This window comes from Rhinoderma darwinii, chromosome 1, assembly GCF_050947455.1.
Source record: "Rhinoderma darwinii isolate aRhiDar2 chromosome 1, aRhiDar2.hap1, whole genome shotgun sequence".
Lineage (NCBI taxonomy): Eukaryota > Metazoa > Chordata > Amphibia > Anura > Rhinodermatidae > Rhinoderma > Rhinoderma darwinii.
Window position 1 is genome coordinate 608363044 of NC_134687.1, and position 21002 is coordinate 608384045.

At 43.4% G+C, this 21002-nt stretch overlaps 1 protein-coding gene across 1 annotated transcript in view; it reads left to right on the plus strand.

The window, feature by feature from the left end:
- ALPK2 (alpha kinase 2) overlaps positions 1-21002 on the plus strand; it is a 51698-nt gene that overhangs the window by 22862 nt on the left and 7834 nt on the right. Inside the window, exons 7-8 of the mRNA XM_075847591.1 lie at positions 13788-14005; positions 20553-20601. Coding sequence (XP_075703706.1) covers positions 13788-14005; positions 20553-20601 — 267 coding nt within the window. The remainder of the gene's footprint in view (positions 1-13787; positions 14006-20552; positions 20602-21002) is intronic.

A 21002-nucleotide genomic window follows, 5' to 3' on the forward strand; every position in this document is an offset into this window, starting at 1 on the left:
ATTTTAAAGTACATGTTTACCAATTCCATAAATAACTTAAAACCTCGGAGGCGTTTTTATTTGCATGTGTTTTTTTTGAATTTTTTTGCACTTCTTAAGCATTTGCTGTATTGTAAGCACATAAAAAATAATGAAGTGTAACTGAATGAAGTACATGAAAATATAAATAGAGACATACATAACTTCAACCTTTTAGGGCATGACCAGACGTGGCGGAGTTCTGCATATACTGTCCGCATCAATGCCGCACAGAATCTGCGTTGCAGATTCTGTTGCGGCTTTGCCTAAAATGGGCATTAAATTGATGCGGACTAGCCGTTGCGTATTGAGGGGAAGAGTGCTTCCCTTCTCTCTATCAGTGCAGGATAGAGAGAAGGGACAGCCCTTTCCCTAGTAAAAGTAAAAGAAATTCATACTTACCCGGCCGTTGTCTTGGTGACGCGTCCCTCTTTCGACATCCAGCCCAACCTCCCTGGATGACGCGGCAGTCCATGTGACCGCCGCAGCCTGTGATTGGCCTGTGATTGGCTGCAGCCGTCACTTGGACTGAAACGTCATCCCCGGAGGCCGGACTGGAGGAAGAAGCAGGGAGTTCTCGGTAAGTAGGAACTTCTATTTTTTTTACAGGGTGATGTATATTGTGATCGGAAGTCACTGTCCAGGGTGCTGAAACAGTTACTGCCGATCGTTTAACTCTTTCAGCACCCTGGACAGTGACTATTTACTGACGTCGCCTAGCAACGTTCCTGTATATACGGGTGCACACACGTAGTCACCCGTAATTACGGGAGCCCCATTGACTTCTATGGGCCTGCCCGTGCCGTAATAACGGCCCGTGATTACGGGCGTTTTTACGTTAGTGTGCATGGGGCCTCAGTCTGGCTGTAGACCTAGAAATACATAGGTCCAGCCAGAATGAAGAAATGTCATGTTAGTAATACTAATACGCTACGCAGCACACATAACAGCTGCGGACTTCATTGCGGAATTTTGACTCTCCATTTAAGTCAATGGAGAAATTCCGCAATGAGTCCGCTACACGTCCGCAACAGTCACTGTATGCTGCGGACACCAAATTCCGTACCGCAGCCTATGCTCCGCAGCGGAATTGTCCGCAACGTGTAAACGAACCCAACTAAAAAGCTGTGGAAAGCAATGGAGAAACGTGTACGCTGCGGATTTCCGCTGCGGACTATCCGCAGCGGAATTCCAGAGCAATTCCGCCACGTCTGGTTATGCCCTTACAGCTAAACATGTTATAATAGAATTATTGGTAGCCATATTTTCTAATGAAGACAACAACCTTCATTTGTAGCATGAAAATTGCCATTGCCCAACACCTATTTTCATAATTTGTCAAATGGACCCACTACGGCTATTTAACATTTATTATTGCATAAACGAAGAGCCGTCGCCTCTCCTGACATGCCAGTGGCATTCTCCATGAAATCTCAATTCTGTAGCATCTTTTCATACACCTCTGCGTTGTACCATCCCTCTGTTATTCCTCCTAGAAAAGTATGAATAAATTTACAATCGGGTGTTACCACTCCCCTTGTCAAAGGGGCGTGTCCCTACAAAGTCTGAGACACTAAGCACTGATTGGACAGTGTCAGACTATGTAGGGACACACCCCCAACACTATATATACAGGTTTAAATATAGATTTAGCTGTACTCCTTATTTAATGGGACACTAAATGATAAGTCTTTGCAGTATTACATAATTTTTCTGTTTAGCTAAATGCACTCTATTGTTTCCTGTTATCAGCCACTTCAGAGGATAGGCTATTTGTAGTGTTCTTCAATGAGATTCCCTGCCCCTATGATCACTACTTTATCTCTACATGTACAGCATACCTCTTATGTTTCTTACAGTGCCCACATAAATCTAAACAGCACTCACACAGTGTCATACTTTGCCCTATAGAACAATACACTGACCACTTAGTGCCAAATACTACTCATAGAGCACATATAATCATACAATCCACTCAGAAAGCCATAATGAGCCCACATATTAACATATAGTGTCCATGTAGTGCCAAACAGTGCCAAGAGTGGCATACATTGGCGACATAGTCTCCAGTGACACAGTCCCCTATCACAGAGCAGTCATCTCCCCATTCCCATGGCAAGAATGAATATTTCTGTGCGGAAGAGTTATGCTGCCCTCTGTTGGCAACAGTCAGTAAATTGATTGTAAATTGATATTACTAAAGTTGAGGTTTCTGAGTCCTGAAGTTCCTCCCTAGCTGTTGATACCTTCAAGACTCTGGCTTTACCTTAAAGAGGCTCTGTCACCAGATTATCAAATCCCTATCTCCTATTGCATGTGATCGGCGCTGCAATGTAGATAACAGTAACGTTTTTTTATTTTTAAAAACGATCATTTTTGGCCACGTTATGAGCAATTTTATATTTATGCAAATGAGCCTTTCTAATGGACAACTGGGGGTGTGTTTTCTCTTATTTCCAACTGGGCGTGTATTGTGTTTGTAACATCTGGGCGTGTTTACTTGTTTTACTAGCTGGGCGTTGTGAATAGAAGTGGATGATGCTGACATATGATGCTGACAAACACTTCTATTCACAACGCCCAGCTAGTAAAACAAGTAAACACGCCCCGATGTTACAAACACAATACACGCCCAGTTGTTCACTAAAAAGGCTCATTTGCATAGATATAAAATTGCTCATAACTTGGCCAAAAATGATCGTTTTTAAAAAAAAACAAAACGTTATTGTTATCTACATTGCAGCGCCGATCGCATGCAATAGGAGATAGATAGGGATTTGATAATCTGGTGACAGAGCCTCTTTAAGTAGGTCGGAGCTTTGGTTTTCTGATACAGGTAAATAATAAAATACTGCCTGCCACCACCACTAGAGGGAGCTTTGGAGCTTACTGCATACAACTTTTACATTGAACTCAATGATAACACAGTATGCAGAAAGTTCCCCCTAATGGTGACTGTAGACAGGCAGAAATGTATGATATGACTTTATGGCTGTGTGAAGAGGAGCTCTTGAGAAGAAAAACAGAGCTCTAATCCGCATACAGTTATATTATAATAATTAATCAGCACAGAATTTTGAACCTAAAAATGACATGAAGGTAAAGGTGAACATTGCAGAGGGACATTGGGGGCAATATATTAAAGAGGCTCTGTCACCAGATTCTCAAATCCCTATCTCCTATTGCATGTGATCGGCGCTGCAATGTAGATAACAGTAACGTGTTTTGTTTTTTTAAAACGTTCATTTTTTGCCAAGTTATGAGCTATTTTATATATATGCAAATGAGGTTTGAAACAATTGACAACTGGGCGTTTTTTTTTTCGTTATGTCCAACTGGGCGTGTATTGTGTTTTTAACTGGGCGTGTTTACGTGTATGACGCTGACCAATCAGTGACCAGTCAGCATCATACACTCATCTCCATTGATTTACACAGCAGTGATGTGCAGCCACATACACAGAGATTAACGTTAATCAAGTGTCCTGATAATGAATACACATGATCATCCAGCCTGGACGTCATGTGTATTCAGAATCCTGACACTTCTGAATCTTTTCTGTGAGATCTCCAGCAAGTGAAACGAAATCTCGTTTACCTCCGTAATCTCGTGAGATTTCGTTTCCCTTGCTAGAAATCTCAAAGAAAAGATTCAGAAGTGTCAGGATTCTGAAAACACATGACGTCCAGGCTGGATGATCATGTGTATTCATTATCAGGACACTTGATTAACGTTAATCTCTGTGTATGCGGCTGCACATCGCTGCTGTGTAAATAAATGTAGAGGAGTGTATGATGCTGACTGGTCACTGATTGGTCAGCGTCATACACGTAAACACGCCCAGCAAAAAACACAATACACGCCCAGTTGGACATAACGAAAAAAAAAAACGCCCAGTTGTCCATTTCAAAGCTCATTTGCATATATATATAAAATAGCTCATAACTTGGCCAAAAATGAACGTTTAAAAAAAAACAAAAAACGTTACTGTTATCTACATTGCAGCACCGATCACATACAATAGGAGATAGGGATTTGAGAATCTGGTGACAGAGCCTCTTTAAGACTGGCATTTAAAATCTAGTCTTAAACTAACTTCCGTCGGCAGGAAATTTATTAAGAAGTTCACTCCTCTTAATAAATTTGGTGCATCTTTGACTTTCCATGCAACAGAAATGCAAATCTACTACAGCTACGACAAGAAGGTGTAGATTTGCACCATAACTTACACCGGTTTCCAGCGTGTTATGGTAAATTATTACATTTTGTGACTCTTTATGCTAGGAAACTTGTGTAAGCCTTTTAATTTTTCCCCCCATTGTCTTTTCTAGTGGTGCCCCTTACCCTGGGTATAAGTGTGGGACTTGTGCGGTCGCATCAACTGACCCTACTGAAGAGGGAACTTGTGACCACTACGAATATAGAACTGATATTAGATGAGTTTATTTATGGAGCTAGTGTTTGGTCACTGTATGCTGGTATTATTTGAGCACTGTATGGTGGTATTATTTGAGCACTGTATGGTGGTATTATATAAGCACTGTATGATGATATTATATGAGCACTGTATGCTGGTATTATATGAACATTGTATGGTGGTATTATATGTTCACTGTATGGTGGTATTATATGAGCACTGTATGGTGGTATTATATGAGCACTGTATGCTGGTATTATATGAACATTGTATGGTGGTATTATGTGAACACTGTATGTTGGTATTATATGTTCACTGTATGGTGGTATTATATGAGCACTGTATGCTGGTATTATATGAGCACTGTATGGTGGTATTGTTCACTGTATGGTGGTATTATATGAGCACTGTATAGTGGTATTATATGAGCACTGTATAGTGGTATTATATGAGCGCTGTATGGTGGTATTATATGAGCGCTGTATGGTGGTATTATATGAGCACTGTATGGTGGTATTATATGAGCGCTGTATGGTGGTATTATATGAGCGCTGTATGGTGGTATTATATGAGCACTGTATGGTGGTATTATATGAGCGCTGTATGGTGGTATTATATGAGCACTGTATGGTCGTATTATATGAGCACTGTATGGTGGTATTATATGAGCACTGTATGCTGGTATTTGAGCACCGTATGCTGGTATTATTTGAGCACTGTATGGTGGTATTATTTGAGCACTCTATGGTGGTATTATATGAGCACTCTATGGTGGTATTATATGAGCACTGTATGGTGGTATTATATGAGCACTTTATGGTGGTATTATATGAGCACTTTATGGTGGTATTATATGAGCACTTTATGGTGGTATTATATGAGCACTTTATGGTGATATTATTTGAGCACTTTATGGTGGTATTATTTGGTCACCGCATGTTGGTATTATTTGGTCACTGTATGGTGGTATTATTTGGTCACCACATGTTGGTATTATTTCAGCACTGTATGGTGGTATTATTTGAGCGATGTATGTTGGTATTATTTGGTCACTGTATGTTGGTATTATTTGGTCACTGTATGTTGTTATTATTTTGTCACTGTATGTTGGCATTATTTGAGCACTGTATGGTGGTATTATTTGGTCACTGTATGGTGGTATTATTTGAGCACTGTATGGTGGTATTATTTGAGCGATGTATGTTGGTATTATTTGGTCACTGTATGTTGGTATTATTTGAGAACTTTATGTTGGTATTATTTGAGCACTACTAATCATCCTGCAAAAAACACATACATGTACATCGCTGAAAAATACAATTGCTATGGCTCTCAGAAAGCACCAACATAAAATTATATTTTCTTCCCTAAGACCAGCTTTTATTTTGCAAAAGTAGCAAAACATAAAAAAGCTACACATATTTAGTATCACTGTAAATGTAACGACCTGTAAAATAAAGTTAACACATTATTTATCCCATAAGGTAAACGGCATTAAAAAAAATACAAAAATCACTGTCAGAATAGGTATTTTTTTTTACATTTCCCCAATAAAAAATAATAATTAGTTAATCAATAAATGATATGTATTCCAAAATGGTGCGATTGAAAAACACAACTCGTCCTGCAAAAAACAAATCCCACATACAGCGACATTGAGGGAAAAATAAAAAAGTTGTCGCTCTTGGAATGCGATTATAATTTTTTTTTAAAAAAATTGCTCGGACATTAAGGTCCAAAATAGCGGCGACCTTAAGCGGTTAATGATGATTCCAGGGTGAGTCTCCCTGTAATACTGCAGGCCCTTGATCTTTGTACACAGTAGCGCGTTTTTTATTGCCGGCTGATCCAGGAAAGATCTGTCTATAGTAGAAGGACTTGTTTTTTTTGCCGAGGGATCATGGAAGATTTGCTGTTCTTAGATGACAGATGTGTAAAGGTTGGTTGAAATTCAGTCTGTGTGTGACTCGCCTGTGGGACATGCACCTGCGCCTGTTTATCAGCAACATGAAGCTACTGGAAATCGCAGCGAAGCGTTAGAACAAATTTCTAACATTTCAGTGAGTGATCTGAAGGACGAAGGGTGTAGAATCCCCCTCTATTGGGGGAACCGACATCTGCTCACGAGGGGGGTTGTGCAAAAACAGAAAATGATTGGAGTTGTTGGTATTTCAGGGAAAAATTGCGCAGTGCATGATAATGATAAATATGGAGCTCATTGTGACCACCATATACATTTTGTGTATTTTATCATGGCCTCCTTATCGCCATAGACAAACACACAGATAAACATATATACACATGCGGACGTTTCTTCTGAGATGGTCAATTCATCGGGACATCTGATTGGCTGACAGTGAAGCCTATTCTCTACACAGGGGATATCCCATCGAGACAACTCCTGTCCATATGTAGTCATATATATGGGTGTGTATATGTATATATATATATATATATATATATATATATATATGTGGATATATATATATATATATATGTGTGTGTGTGTGTGTATGTATATATATATATGTGTGTGTGTGTGTGTGTGTGTGTGTGTGTATGTATACATATGTGTGTGTGTGTGTGTGTGTGTGTGTGTGTGTGTGTGTATATATACATATGTGTGTGTGTATGTGTGTGTGTGTGTATATATATATACATATACATGTGTGTGTGTGTGTGTGTGTGTGTGTGTATATATATATATATTTCTGTGTGTGTGTGTGTGTATATATATATATATATATATATATATATGAAATGTATATATATGGCATATAGTCTATATATGTTATAGACAGTGGCGTATCTACCGCTATAGCAGCCGAGCAGCCGTAGCGGCTGCTACGGGGCCAGCGGCATGAGGGGGCCCGTGTCGCCCACCGGCACGGGCCCCCACCATGGCCGCAGGATCCACTAGCTGCCGCTATGGCTACTACAGCGCGCAGAGAAGGGAGATATCTCCCCGCTCTGCCATTAAAGGGGCTGTTCCTACATAAGACATGTATCCCCTATCCACAGGATAGGGGATACATGTGTGATCGCTGGCAGCGATAGGGAGAATGGGGGACCGAAAGTCCCCTGAACTTCTCCATGACTAACCTCTGACTTCCGGGGTCTGTGTCGGCATGAATGGAGCGCTGGTCGTGCTTGTGCGCATGCGTGACCAGCACTCCTTTCATTTTTATTGAGCTGCGCAAACTCCAGAAGTCAGAGGTTTGTCATGGAGAACTTAAGGGGACTTTCGGTCCCCCGTTCTCCTTATCACTGCCAGCGATCACACATGTATCCCCTAACCTGTGGATAGGGGATACATGTTTTTTGTAGGACACACTACAGGTCGGATTTTTTTGGGGGGTTGGGGCTGCATGGCGTTACCTACAGGGGGGGCTGTATAGCGTTACCTACAGGGGGGGCTGTATAGCGTTACCTACAGGGGGGGCTGTATAGCGTTACCTACAGGGGGGGCTGTATAGCGTTATCTACAGGGGGGCTGTACGGCGTTACCTACAGGGGGGGCTGTATGGCATTACCTACAGGGGGGACTGTATGGCGTTATCTACAGGGGGGCTGTATGGCGTTATCTACAGGGGGGCTGTATAGCGCTATCTACAGGGGGGGCTGTATGGCATTATCTACAGGGGGGGCGGTATGGCGTTATCTACAGGGGGGTCTGTATGGCGCTATCTACAGGGTGGGCTATATGGCGTTATCTACAGGGGGGGCTGTATGGCGTTATCTACATTGGGGGCTGTATGGCGTTATCTACAGGAGGGGGCTGTATGGCGTTATCTACAGGGGGGTTTTATGATGTTACCTACAGGGGGGCTGTATGGCGTTATCTACAGGGGGGCTGTATGGCGTTATCTACAGGGGGGGCTGTAAAAAAGGCACTATCTACAAGGGGGGGTTGTGTGACACCCAGGGGAGGGGGGGCCCCAGTCAAAAGTTTGCTATGGGGCTCAGTCTTTCCTAGTTACGCCCCTGTTATAGACATCTTAGAGTGGGGTCCCCTGTTTTAGACACCCTCTATGAGGTAAAGAGGAAAGCCACTGACAAGCAATGGCTCTCGCTCTGGAGGGATCGAGCCGTCCAATTATTACATCTGAATGGCCGCCATGTAATACTACATTTTCCCTGCAGCGACCACATTATCCCCTGGTATTATCAGCGGTTTGTGAACAGCTGACTGCTGCGGCGGCTTTCAGATTAGAGGGGTTGTATGCGATGAGACAACCCCTGTTAGGCTATGTTCACACGCTTAGCAAAAAACTTCTGAAAATACGGAGCTGTTTCCAAGCGAAAGCAGCTCCTGATATTCAGCCGTTTTTTAATCAAACTCGCGTGTTTCACGGCCGTTTTCAGAGCTGTTCTTCCATAGAGACAATGAAAAAATCTCCAAAAACGGCTCAAGAAGTGACATGTATGTCTTTATTACAGGCTTTTTTAAAATAAACGCCCCGTCGAAACAAAACGACCATTTTTCCCATTGAAATCAATAAGCAGATGTTTGGAGGCGTTCTGCTTCCGATCTTTTTGCCGAAAATAAGCCATGTGAACGTACCCTAAGGGTGCAGTCACACGTGGCATAATTTTCCATAGCGGAAAAGTAAGCTGCAGAAATTTACAGCATGTATCTCTATGGGTGGAAACAAAATCCACAACACATACATGGTTTCAATTTCTGCGCAGAACTTTTCCGCTGCGAAAATACTTTCCACAGTATTCTGTATGTGTTGCGAATTTTGGATGCAGAATTTAATCATAGACTTCAATGCTTTGTGAAATTCGCACTGAAATACGCAACACAAATATGCCCCAAAATTTGCAAAAATACTTTTTACGTCAAATGTGACTGTACCCTAAAGGGTTGTTCATTTAATATAAATAAAACATAATTATTGTAGTACAAAAAGGTCTGCAACTTTCTAATATATTTGTGGAAGATCTCTTCTTGCTGTTAATGAATGGAAACATTCTTGTATATATTCAGAGGCTGAAAACCTGTACAGATCTGATACTTCTGACAGCTGATGGTTTGCTACAGTTATATTCAGTGTAGACAGTCTGGGGTATTGTCTGTGGTATGAATAGGGGGGTCTGGTATATATTTGGGGGTCTAAATTCTGGGGTCTGAATTTTGGGGTTTGGAATAATTTTGGGGTCTGCTCTGGGTTAAAGGGGTCATTCAAGCTTGATACAAATTTTTAACTTTAACAGAAAATTGCATCTGAGATCACTGTTGCACCCATTCCTCTCCCACTATACTGTTTTTACTGTAAGGTCCTTATAAAGTGGACACTATACAGGGAAAATTCTTGCAAAAAAAATTATATTCTGGCAAACCCTGCCCCATGTCAACAACACCTGTGAGAGATTTAATAGCAGCCATATTGGTTTCACCCAAAACATTACAACTGGAATAAAAGAAACATTTACTGAGGTTTTTTTTTCTATTTTTTTCTAAAGGGGAAATACATAGCCGATATCCATGTAGTGCCCTTGGCATGTGTCTTTAAATATAACCAATGAGTAGTTAGTGCCAATTAGAAGATTGTAAACAACAGGAGACAGACATGATGTGATTTCTATTCCCTTCCATCTCTACTATTTGGTATTATTATGGCGCGCAGTACTTATTGCGTCCTGCAGATGTCACAGTTGTCATGCTGCAGTCAGATTCTTATTTTCTTAATTTTCCAGAGCATTTAAAAAAATATAAATCAGGAATAGAATTCTATGCCAGTGAGTTATTATAGAAAGGAAGGAAAAATCATAGTTATCCAGCCAAGGTCACATGAATAGAGAGCTGTCACTCAACTGTGCACTGAAATAGCAGAGGCCGCGAGCAGGGCTTTCCCTTTAATTCGCTGATTTATTTATATAAGACTTTCGGAAAATGAGTCTTAATAATTGTGTAATGAAAAGTTCAGCCGCTTTCTAATATACCTTGTTATTTTCAAAATCACTGCTTCCTGTCAGTGAATTGAAACATTCTTGTTTACATTGAGGTGCTGTAAAGGGTTTGCTACAGTTGTATCAAGTATAGCTAATTATACTAGACTACAGGAGTCTGCACTGATGCATTGTAGCAAACTCAGGGCAGAAGAAAGGTTTGTATCTGATATATTTAACTCACAGATTTTTATTTTTTTTAGAGTGGATACTATTGTAGCAGCGAAGTAGAGTAGTATTAAATTTCAGCCTCTGGATGTAAACAAGAATGCTCCCATTCACTGATAGCAAGCAGCAATCTTGAAAATGGTGAGAAATTGAAATACTAAATATATTATTAAATTGCAGAACTTTTCATTATAGAATAGTTATGCTTTGTTTTCATCAAATTGGAAAAACACCTTTAATTGCCAGAGATCCTCTTAAACTGCATGGATCCTCTTAAAGTTGATACACATAGTACAGTCATGTCATTCACTTACTTTGGAGATTGATAAAAAAAAAGGAACAGCCATCTGTATCAAATTTTGTAGACATAAACCCCACCCCTGAATATGTTGGCCACACCTCCTTGGCCATACCCTGGTCAATGTTATACTGCAATGCTCAGGCCCAGGGAGGCCCTTCAATGGAGGCTAATACTAGTTCATGAATCCTCTTAAGCTAGATACACATGGTACAGTCATGCCATTCACTTACCTCTGGAGATTGATAAAAAGAAAGAGCCATCTATATAAACTTTTCTAGACATAAACCACAACCCTGAATACTTTGGCCACACCTCCTTGGCCATACGTTGGTTAATGTTATACTGGAGTGCCTAGGGATGCCCTACAATGGTGCCCAATGCTAGTGCTAATTAATTGCAATGGTTCTCATTAATAGTGCCACCGCCCAGTGGCGGATTAAGTAGACCATAGGCCCTGGGCTGTTCCCCAAACTTGGGCCCCCCTTCCCCACCGCCGCTCTGCCATGTCTATAGTGAACACCCCCTTTTTGTGCGAGAATTGACAAATGGGCGTTACGATTCCCCTTGTCAAAGGGCTGTGTCCATACATTCTGACAGTCTCCAACCGTCGCTGACAGTATCACACTTCCTCTTGAAAATGGGAATGGTAACACGCATTTGTCTATTAGTCCTGGGTACACAAAGATATGTAGAATACAAGGATTTCCTACAACACACATGTCAGGAGAGGGGACAGATCCCCTATAGATCCAGTGACTCACAGGTGATGTCTTCTCTGATAGGAGTCGTTTTTTTCTTCTGCAGACCGTTATGGCGACTTCTCCTGATGAGACATCTTTGCCCATCACTTCTGCAGCCATTTCCAGCCCCTATAGAAACACACAAATTTAGACACCAAGGCCCAGAACCATACATTAAAGGGGTTGTCCGGGCACGGACCGGTTTTTATACTGGTGACCTATCGATGTGCCCGGACAACCCCTTTTACTCAGTCTAATAAATTTGGACCCCAGACTAGATCATAGAATACATACAGACCCCAGACGTTCTAAACTATTGCAGTCCCCAGAACAGACCAGCTTAAACAAATACAGACCCCAGAACAAGCACCCTAAATAAATACAGACCTCAAACAGGACCCCTAAATACAGACCCCAGACCCGACCCTCTACACTAATAATGACCCCAAACCTGACTCCCTTAATACAGACCCCAAACCAGACCCCCTAACCTAATACAGATCCCCTAAATAAAGACCCCTAAACTAATACAGACCCTAGACCAGGCCCCCTAAATACAGACCCCATAAACTAATACAGACCCCAGACCCCTAAATACAGACCCCCTAATTACAGACCCCAGACCTCAAACTAATACAGACCCCCTAAATATAGACCCCCAGACCTGACCCCTACACTAATAATAACCCCAGACCTGACTGCCTCAAGTAATACAGATCCCCTAATCTAATACAGACCCCAGACCAGACCCCTAAATACAGACCCCTAAATAAAGACCCCTAAACTAATACAGACCCTAGAACAGGCCACCTAAATAGACCCCACAAACTAATGCAGACCCCAGATGTCAAACTAATACAGACCCCCTAAATACAGACCCCAGACCACTTAAACTAACACAGACCCCTAAATATACAGACTCTAAACCCCTTAAACTGATACAGAACTCAGACACCCTAAATACAGACCCCAGACCCCTTAAACTAATACAGACACCAAACTGCCTAAATACAGACCAGACCCCCTAAATACAGTCCCCAAACCAGACCCCCAAATACAGACCCCTTAAACAAATTCATCCCCTTATACTTACATAGCAACTCTCCTCAGTCTTCTCTGCGGAATCTTGCTGCTGCTGCGGTCATGTGACCAGAAGGTCTCTAAATAGTAGTAAGAACTTCAGAGATGAGGTCATGTGACCTTATGTCTAAAGGTCCTTTTGCAGGACATATACAATGTCGATTTGTCGCGGCAATAATGTGACAAAACTACATTGTACTTTGGGTTGCCATGGGCCCCCCGGGAGCCTCGGGCCCTGGGCGGCCACCCAAAATGCCCTATGATGATCCGCCATTGCCACATCCTGTAGTACCCATTAACAGGAGGCATAATGTTTCTCAAGTCTGTATATTATCCAGTGTTATTAAATCCTTATACATATATAGAAGTTCCCTGTAAAGCTAAAGGGGTATTCCCATAACATAATGTTACAGCGTATTTCTAGGTTGTCACAACAGTAAAGGGATTGTCCAGAATTAGAAAAACATGGCTGCTTTCTTCAAAAAACAGGGTCACACCTGTTCATAGGTTGTGTGTGGTATTGCAGCTCAGCCCTATTCACTTCAATGGTGCTGAGGTGCAATACCAGACACAACCCATTTACAGTTGTGGTGCTATTTCTGCAAGAAAGTAGCCATGTTTTCGTAATCCTGTACATCCCCTTTAAAAATTGTGGTGGTTCAACCTCTGGGAACCCTACCAATCCCAAGAACGAAGGTTGCTGGCAGTGCTGATATGAAGGGAAAACTTTGAAGGAGCAGTAGTACTAATCTAGTGCTGCAAAGCCTAAATTCTGGGGATCGGTGGGGATCCAACTGATTAAACCCCCAATGATCAAAAAGTAATGGCACATTCTAGCTTGTATATGCCATCATTTGTAAGTATTCACCCTGAAAATGGCAGCTCAAGATTAAAACCTTTGCCTAGTTTAGTTTCCCTATTCATTTCAAATGTAGACACATGTCTTCAGGGGATCATTATAATATACTGCTGTGTGAGACCCTTGTAAACCCCTTGTGAACCCACCTGGAGAAACATTATATTTCTGGGCAAGTAGTGGCCACAAGGGCAAAAAGCAGTCAGTGAAATTCATTTACAATGCGACTTTAATTCTCCAATCTTTTTTCAGAATCATCCCAATTTTTCTCATTCACCGCCCTGCAAATAATATCCCATATGCCACAGTGGAGGAGGAACTGATAGGAGATTTTGTGAAGTATTCCATCAAAGACGGGAAGGAGATTAATGTGTTAAGAAACGATTCTGAAGCTGGACAGAAATGCTGCACTTTTCAGCACTGGGTATTTGAGAGGACCAACGGAAACTTGCTTGTCACAGATATGCAAGGTGAGATGAGGTGATCTTGCCGACCGTGTCATCAGTCAATGTCTTGTTTTATTGCATTATCTACTGATCAATATATAATAATGAGATTATAGCATACATTTTGCTGTAGACTGTAAACCGAGATGCTTTCAAAGACTAAAATCTATTGTGCTGACATCTGGTGGTCATTCTTAAAACTGCAATATTTTATTTTTCGTTTTTATATGACTAGTCAACAAAATCTTAAAACAAAAAGTTAATTCGTATTAATTTATGATAATTGGTTCCCTTTAAAGTCAATTTCTTATTTTCCAAAAGGGGTTGTCCACCTTCTGACAACTGATGACCTATTCACCGGACAGGTCATCAGTATGTCATCGGCGTGGGTCCGACAATCGGACCCAGCACCGTTAAGCCACTCCGGTGGCCTGCGGGCACCGGATGTTGTGGCACATGATGCTATGTATGGAGCCCGGAAGCAGTTGGCTCCGTACATAGCACAGCGGCCGTGCTGCAGAACTGCAAGTCCGCTCCTATTCACTTCAATAGGAGCAGATCTGCAGTACTGCAGCTCGGCCGCTATTCAGTGGCAGGAGCTAACTGCTTCTGGCTTGTATATCCGGTGCACGGAGTCACCGGACCAGCTGATCTCTGCGGGGCCCGGGTGTCAGACCCCCACAGATCATGTACTCATGACCTTTCCGGTGGATAGGTCATCAGTTGTCAGAAGCTGGAAAACCCTGTATTTATTATTTATTTTGTGCCAATATATTCTGCAGTGCTGTAGATACCTCCCATTTTGGAAATCAATGGAGGTCTAGTCTGGATGGCCACTGATATCTTCTAATGTGTCTATATTACATCTCAGCTGATTTTTGGTGCTATTCCCTTTAAGAACTACATACTGAATTAAGTGATTGATACCTACCCTCAGGGCCGCCATCAGGGGGGTATTAGGGGTAGTGGTGTGAGGGGCCCGGCCAAACCTAATTGAAAGGGGGGCCCGGCAACTGCCTCGACATTCTTTTGGTAGGAAAAAACGGGCCCCTGCAATGGGGCCCGTTTTTTTCACCAAAAGAATGTCGTGAGCTGCTGCTGCTGCTGCGGGCCCCCTCCCCTCGTCATGGGGGGCCGTCAAACCGTCCGCCCGCGCGCGCACCCGATCGCGCGCACAATGAAAATCCCGCGCGTGCGCACTCGCGAGCGCGCATCCACGAACGCCCGCACTGGAGACCGCCCGCGCGCGCACCCGCGATCGACCGCCCGCGCACCCGCGACCGGCCGCCCGCGCACCCGCGAACGGAGCGCGCGCAGCCGCGGACCCACATGGACAAAACTTACCTGGAGCCTGGCTGGAGGTGAAGGACTGGACGTCTGGACCGAAGACCTCCCCTGGAAGACATCGCCGGAAGAGGACTGGAGTGGGAGCAGCTCTTCTGACAGTGAGTAAATTATCTCAAAGTGTTGTTTATGTATGGCCCTGTTCACACAGTATTTTGCAGGCAAAAAAAAATCTGCCTCAAAATTCCTTAAAGAATTTTGAGGCAGATTTTGCCCTGCCCACACTATCTTGCCGCGTTTTTTTGCTGCGTTTTTTGCCCGCGGCGATTGAGGACAGCAGACAAAAAACGCAGCGAAAAATGCATTTTCTGCCTCCCATTGATTTAGATGGGAGGTCAGAGGCGGAACCGCGGCAAGAAAGGACGTGCTGCTTTTTCTTTTTTCCGCGACTGGCTCCCATTGATTTCAGATTAAATCAATGGGAGGCGGTTTTGGAAGTTGTTTGGTGCTGATTCTGACGCAGTGTCCGAGTCAATATCAAGGCCCAAAAACTCTGTGAACTGGGCCTTATTGTTAGGGCTTATTCAGACGAACGTGTAATACGTCCGTGCAACGCGCGTGATTTTCACGCGCCTCGCACGGACCTATGTTACTCTATGGTGCCGTGCGGACTGTCAGTGATTTTCACGCAGCGTGTGTCCGTGTGTCCGCTGCGTAAAACTCACGACATGTCCTATATTGGTGCATTGTTCGCGCATCACGCACCCATTGAAGTCAATGGGTGCGTGAAAATCACGCCCAGCACTTCCGCAGCCGTATAAACTATGAATGAAATTAGAAAAGCATCACGTGCTGCAAACATACAAACAGAGTGTCATAATGATGGCGGCTGCGCGAAAATCACGCAGCCGCGCATCATACGCTGCTGACACACGGAGCTGTTATGGAACTTTTGCATGCGCAAAACGCCACGTTTTTTGGGCTTGCAAAAAGCACACGCTCGTGTAAATCCGGCCTTAGGGTAGGAACACACTAGGCATGAACGCTGCGGATTTTATTCAACACATTTTATTGTGGAAAATCCGCAGCGTATTACAGTCGCAGCCGAGTGGATGAGGTTTTAACAAATCTCATTCACACGCTGCAAAAATAATGGACCTGCAGTGTGGCTTTGGCTTTTTAAGTCGCATGTCAATGTATTCTGTGGAATCGCTGCTCCTCTGTTGCAGAAATGCTGCGGTTCTGCCGCAAAAATCACACGAGAAGAAAAAAAAGGTACTTTTTTAAATTGATAAAGTTTAGACTTGCCCCGGCCGTAGTCCTGGTGACGCGATCCTCTATTCTTAGCGCAGCTCGGCCTCCTGTCATGACGTTTCATCCCATGTGACTGATGCAGCGGTCACATGGTCTACAGCGTCATCCCAGGAGGCGGGGCTACGTTCAGAAGAGAGAGATGCGTCACCAGGACTACGGCCGGGGCAATTCTAAACTTTTTTTTCCCTGCAGGATTCCCGCAGCGGACACGCCTCACGAAACCTGCGCCGCTATTTGGTGCGGTTTTGCTGGCAGAATTCCCTGCGGCTACCGGGGCGGATAAGCTGTGGAGTTTTACTCAGCATATCCGCCTAGTGTGTCCCTTATGATGTCGCTCCTGGAGCTGCTGCCGGTCTCTAAATAGGCAGTTGGTCCAGTGGAATTTGGAATTATTTTTTTTTGTGAACCAGCTTAAAAAAATACAAAACTTTTGTGTTAGGGCCTGTTCACATCACTGTTCGCTTCCGCTCCGGGGTTCTGTCTGAGGTTTCTGTCGGGTGAACCCCGCAACGGAAAGTGAAAGTGACAGCACAGCCTCCGTTTCAGTCACCATTGATCTCAATGGTGACGGAAACATCGCTAATGGTTTCCGTTCGTCACCATTCCGGCTGGTTTTCGGACGGAATTAATAGCGCAGTCGACTGCGCTAATGGTGATGGAAACGGAAGCTGTGCTATCACTTTAACTTTCCGTTGCGGGGTTCACCCAACAGAAACCTCAGACGGAACCCCGGAGCGGAAGCGAACGGTGATGTGAACAGGCCCTAACACAAAAGTTTTGTATTTTTTTAAGCTGGTTCACAAAAAAAAATAATTCCAAATTCTACTGAACCAACTGCCTATTTAGAGACCGGCAGCAGCTCCAGGAGCGACAGCATAAGGGACACACTAGGCGGATATGCTGAGTAAAACGACACAGCTTATCCCGGGAGCCACAGGGAATTCCGCCAGCAAAACCGCACCAAATAGTGGCGCAGGTTTGGTGAGGCGTGTCCGCTGCGGGAATCCTGCAGGGAAAAAAAAGTTTAGACTTACCCCGGCCGTAGTTTAAGTGACGCATCTCTCTCTTCTGAACGTAGCCCCGCCTCCTGGGATGACGCTGTAGACCATGTGACCGCTGCAGCAGTCACATGGGATGAAACGTCATGACAGGAGGCGGGGCTACGCTAAGAATAGAGGATCGCGTCACCAGGACTACGGCCGGGGCAAGTCTAAACTTTTTTATAAATTTAAAAAAGTGCCTTTTTTTTTTTTTCTCATTTGTGATTTTTGCGGCAGAACCGCAGCATTTCTGCAACAGAGGAGCGGCGATTCCACAGAATACATTGACATGCGACTTAAAAAGCCAAAAAGCCACACTGCAGGTCCATTATTTTTGCAGCGTGTGGATGAGATTTGTTCAAACCTCATCCACTCTGCTGCGACTGTAATACGCTGCGGATTTTACACAATAAAATGTAAAATCCGCAGCGTTCATGCCTAGTGTGTTCCTACCCTAAGGCCGGATTTACACAAGCGTGTGCTTTTTGCGCGCGCAAAAACGTGGCGTTTTGCGCTTGCAAAAGGTCCATAACAGCTCCGTGTGTCAGCAGCGTATGATGCGCGGCTGCGTGATTTTCGCGCAGCCGCCATCATTATGACACTCTGTTTGTATGTTTGTAGCTCGTGGTGCATTTCTGTTTTCATTCATAGTTTATACGGCTGCGGAAGCGCTGGGCGTGATTTTCACGCACCCATTGACTTCAATGGGTGCGTGATGCGCGAACAATGCACAAATATCGGACATGTCGTGAGTTTTACGCAGCGGACTCGCGCTGCGTGAAAATCACTGACAGTCTGCACGGCACCATAGAGTAACATAGGTCCGTGCAAGGCGTGTGAAAATCACACACGTTTCACGGACGTATTACACGTTCGTCTGAATAAGCCCTAACAATAAGGCCCAGTTCACAGAGTTTTTGGGCCTTGATATTGACTCGGACACTGCGTCAGAATCAGCACCAAAAAACTTCCAAAACCGCCTCCCATTGATTTAATCTGAAATCAATGGGAGCCAGTCGCGGAAAAAAGAAAAAGCAGCACGTCCTTTCTTGCCGCGGTTCTGCCTCTGACCTGCCATCGAAATCAATAAGAGTCAGAAAATGCATTTTTCGCTGCGTTTTCTGTCTGCTGTCCTCAATCGCCGTGGGCAAAAAACGCGGCAAGATAGTGTGGGCAGGTCAAAATCTGCCTCAAAATTCGGTGCGCGGTTCCAGGCGGTCGCCGGTGCGCATGCGCGGGAGTTTGCGGGTGCGCGTGATCGGTCGCACAGGCGGCGGTGTTTGACGGCCCCCATGCTACCCAGGGCCGCCATGAGGGGGGTATTAGGGGTACTGATGTGAGAGGCCCGGCCAAACCTAATTGAAAGGGGGGCCCGCAGCTCATGACATTCTTTTGGTGAAAAAAACGGGCCCCATTGCAGGGGCCTGTTTTTTTTCTACCAAAGGCAAGTCGCGGCAGTTTGCCGGGCCCCCCTTTCAATTAGGTTTGGCCGGGCCTCTCACATCAGTACCCATAATACCCCCCCTGATGGCGGCCCTGGGTACCATGATATAGTACTGGACGGAGTACCGTTAACAGGCGGTGCCACGGTAGGGGGGCCCAGAAAATGTAGCTGTAGGGGGCCCTGAAATTCCTGATGGCGGCCCTGCCTACCCTCATATGGAGGAGTCCTTCTGGCTTACTTCTTGGAATCTGCTTGTACTGGACCCACTATATCAGTGCAATGAGTGATCTGGCAGGCAGAGACGAGGATTTGAGTACATAATGTTCACAGCAGGGGAACATTCTGAAATCAGTTTAAAGAAACCACTGGCACCAGAGACATCGTCACCATTCAGCCATCTGTGTGCTATTAAATGTGACTAGCAAAATGTATTTAATAAATTACAGAATCTTTAGGTCTCCTGCCAGACAGAAAGATCATAAATCATTATCTTCGCATAGATCATTGACTGACAGACTGGAAGATAAGTACAATAAGAAGTTATAGTTTAGTATTATATTATACAAATCAAAATACTTTATTTCTGTTGCTTATATAGCACCAACATATTTTGCAGTGCTTTTCAAAGAGAGTCACCATTCACATCAGTCCCTGTCCCCAGTGGGGCTCACAATATAATTAGTATCTCAAACACACATACACATTAGGGCATGGGTGTATATAGAAATCATAGTGCCCCATAGCAAAGGTCAGAAGGCAGAATAAATATTTACATTAAGTGACTTACAGGTGACGTCTTCTCTGACTGATGTCGTCCTCTTTCCTTTGCTTCCCCATCTAGTCCCAACCATGACTTCTTCTCTGTAGAGTTTACCTCTTAGATGTCTTCTGCTCCTCACTTTTGCTGCAAATACTCACAATTTTCCCCATGAAAATAACAAGATCACATATCGCGCCACTGTATAAAAATGCCCCACAATGTGCGCCCTGAAGAAAAATTATGCACTATACTGTGTCCCTGAATAAAAAAAATTCCCCATAATGTGCCCCTGGATACAAAATAACGTATACCTAATAAGCTTTCAATAGTTTTTCATGATGGACACGTTATATGGATGCCATTATTGCCTATGGGAGGCAAGAGTTATTTCAAATGATCAAATGCCAAAATTAGCTGTTACACACACACACACACACACACATACATATATACACACATATATATATATATATATATATATATATATATATATATATATATATATATATATATATATATATATATATATATATATATATATATATATATATAAAATGCAAAGCTTTGCAGACTGTTCCCTTGGCCAAATTCACAGAAATCTGTGAAGAAACCTCCATCCAGGAACTGTTCCTCACCTTTAATGGCAGTAGATTGACAACAATGAGGTTGGTGCAGATACGATGCAATAGGAATCTGTTAATATAAAACCTTTTTTTTTCTATCCCGCAGGTGTTGGAATGAAGCTGACCGATGTTGGCATAGCAACCATGGGCAAGGGGTGAGTAGTAATCATTGGTAATCATTCTGCTCTGCAGAGTTCCACCAATGTTTACCTGTATCATATACAAACACACACAAAACTGAGCTCTACATATCCAGCTGAAATCTACAGGCAGTATCTTATAGAGGAGGACAAGCAGAGCAGATTGATATATAGTTTGGTTTATAAAGATTCAGTAGAACTTGTAAATTATTGATTGAAATCCATGTGATTTGAAATGCTTTTTCTATGATTAAGAGCCCAGTGGGCGGTCTCACTCAATGATTGACAGCCTTTCGTGAGTAAGTGGGCTAATTTGGGCCGCCCACTGGACTCCTTCGGCCATAATAAGCAGGGATGTAAATTAATAAATGTAATCAATAAATTACAAGTTCTGCTGAAACTTTCCCCATATAAAA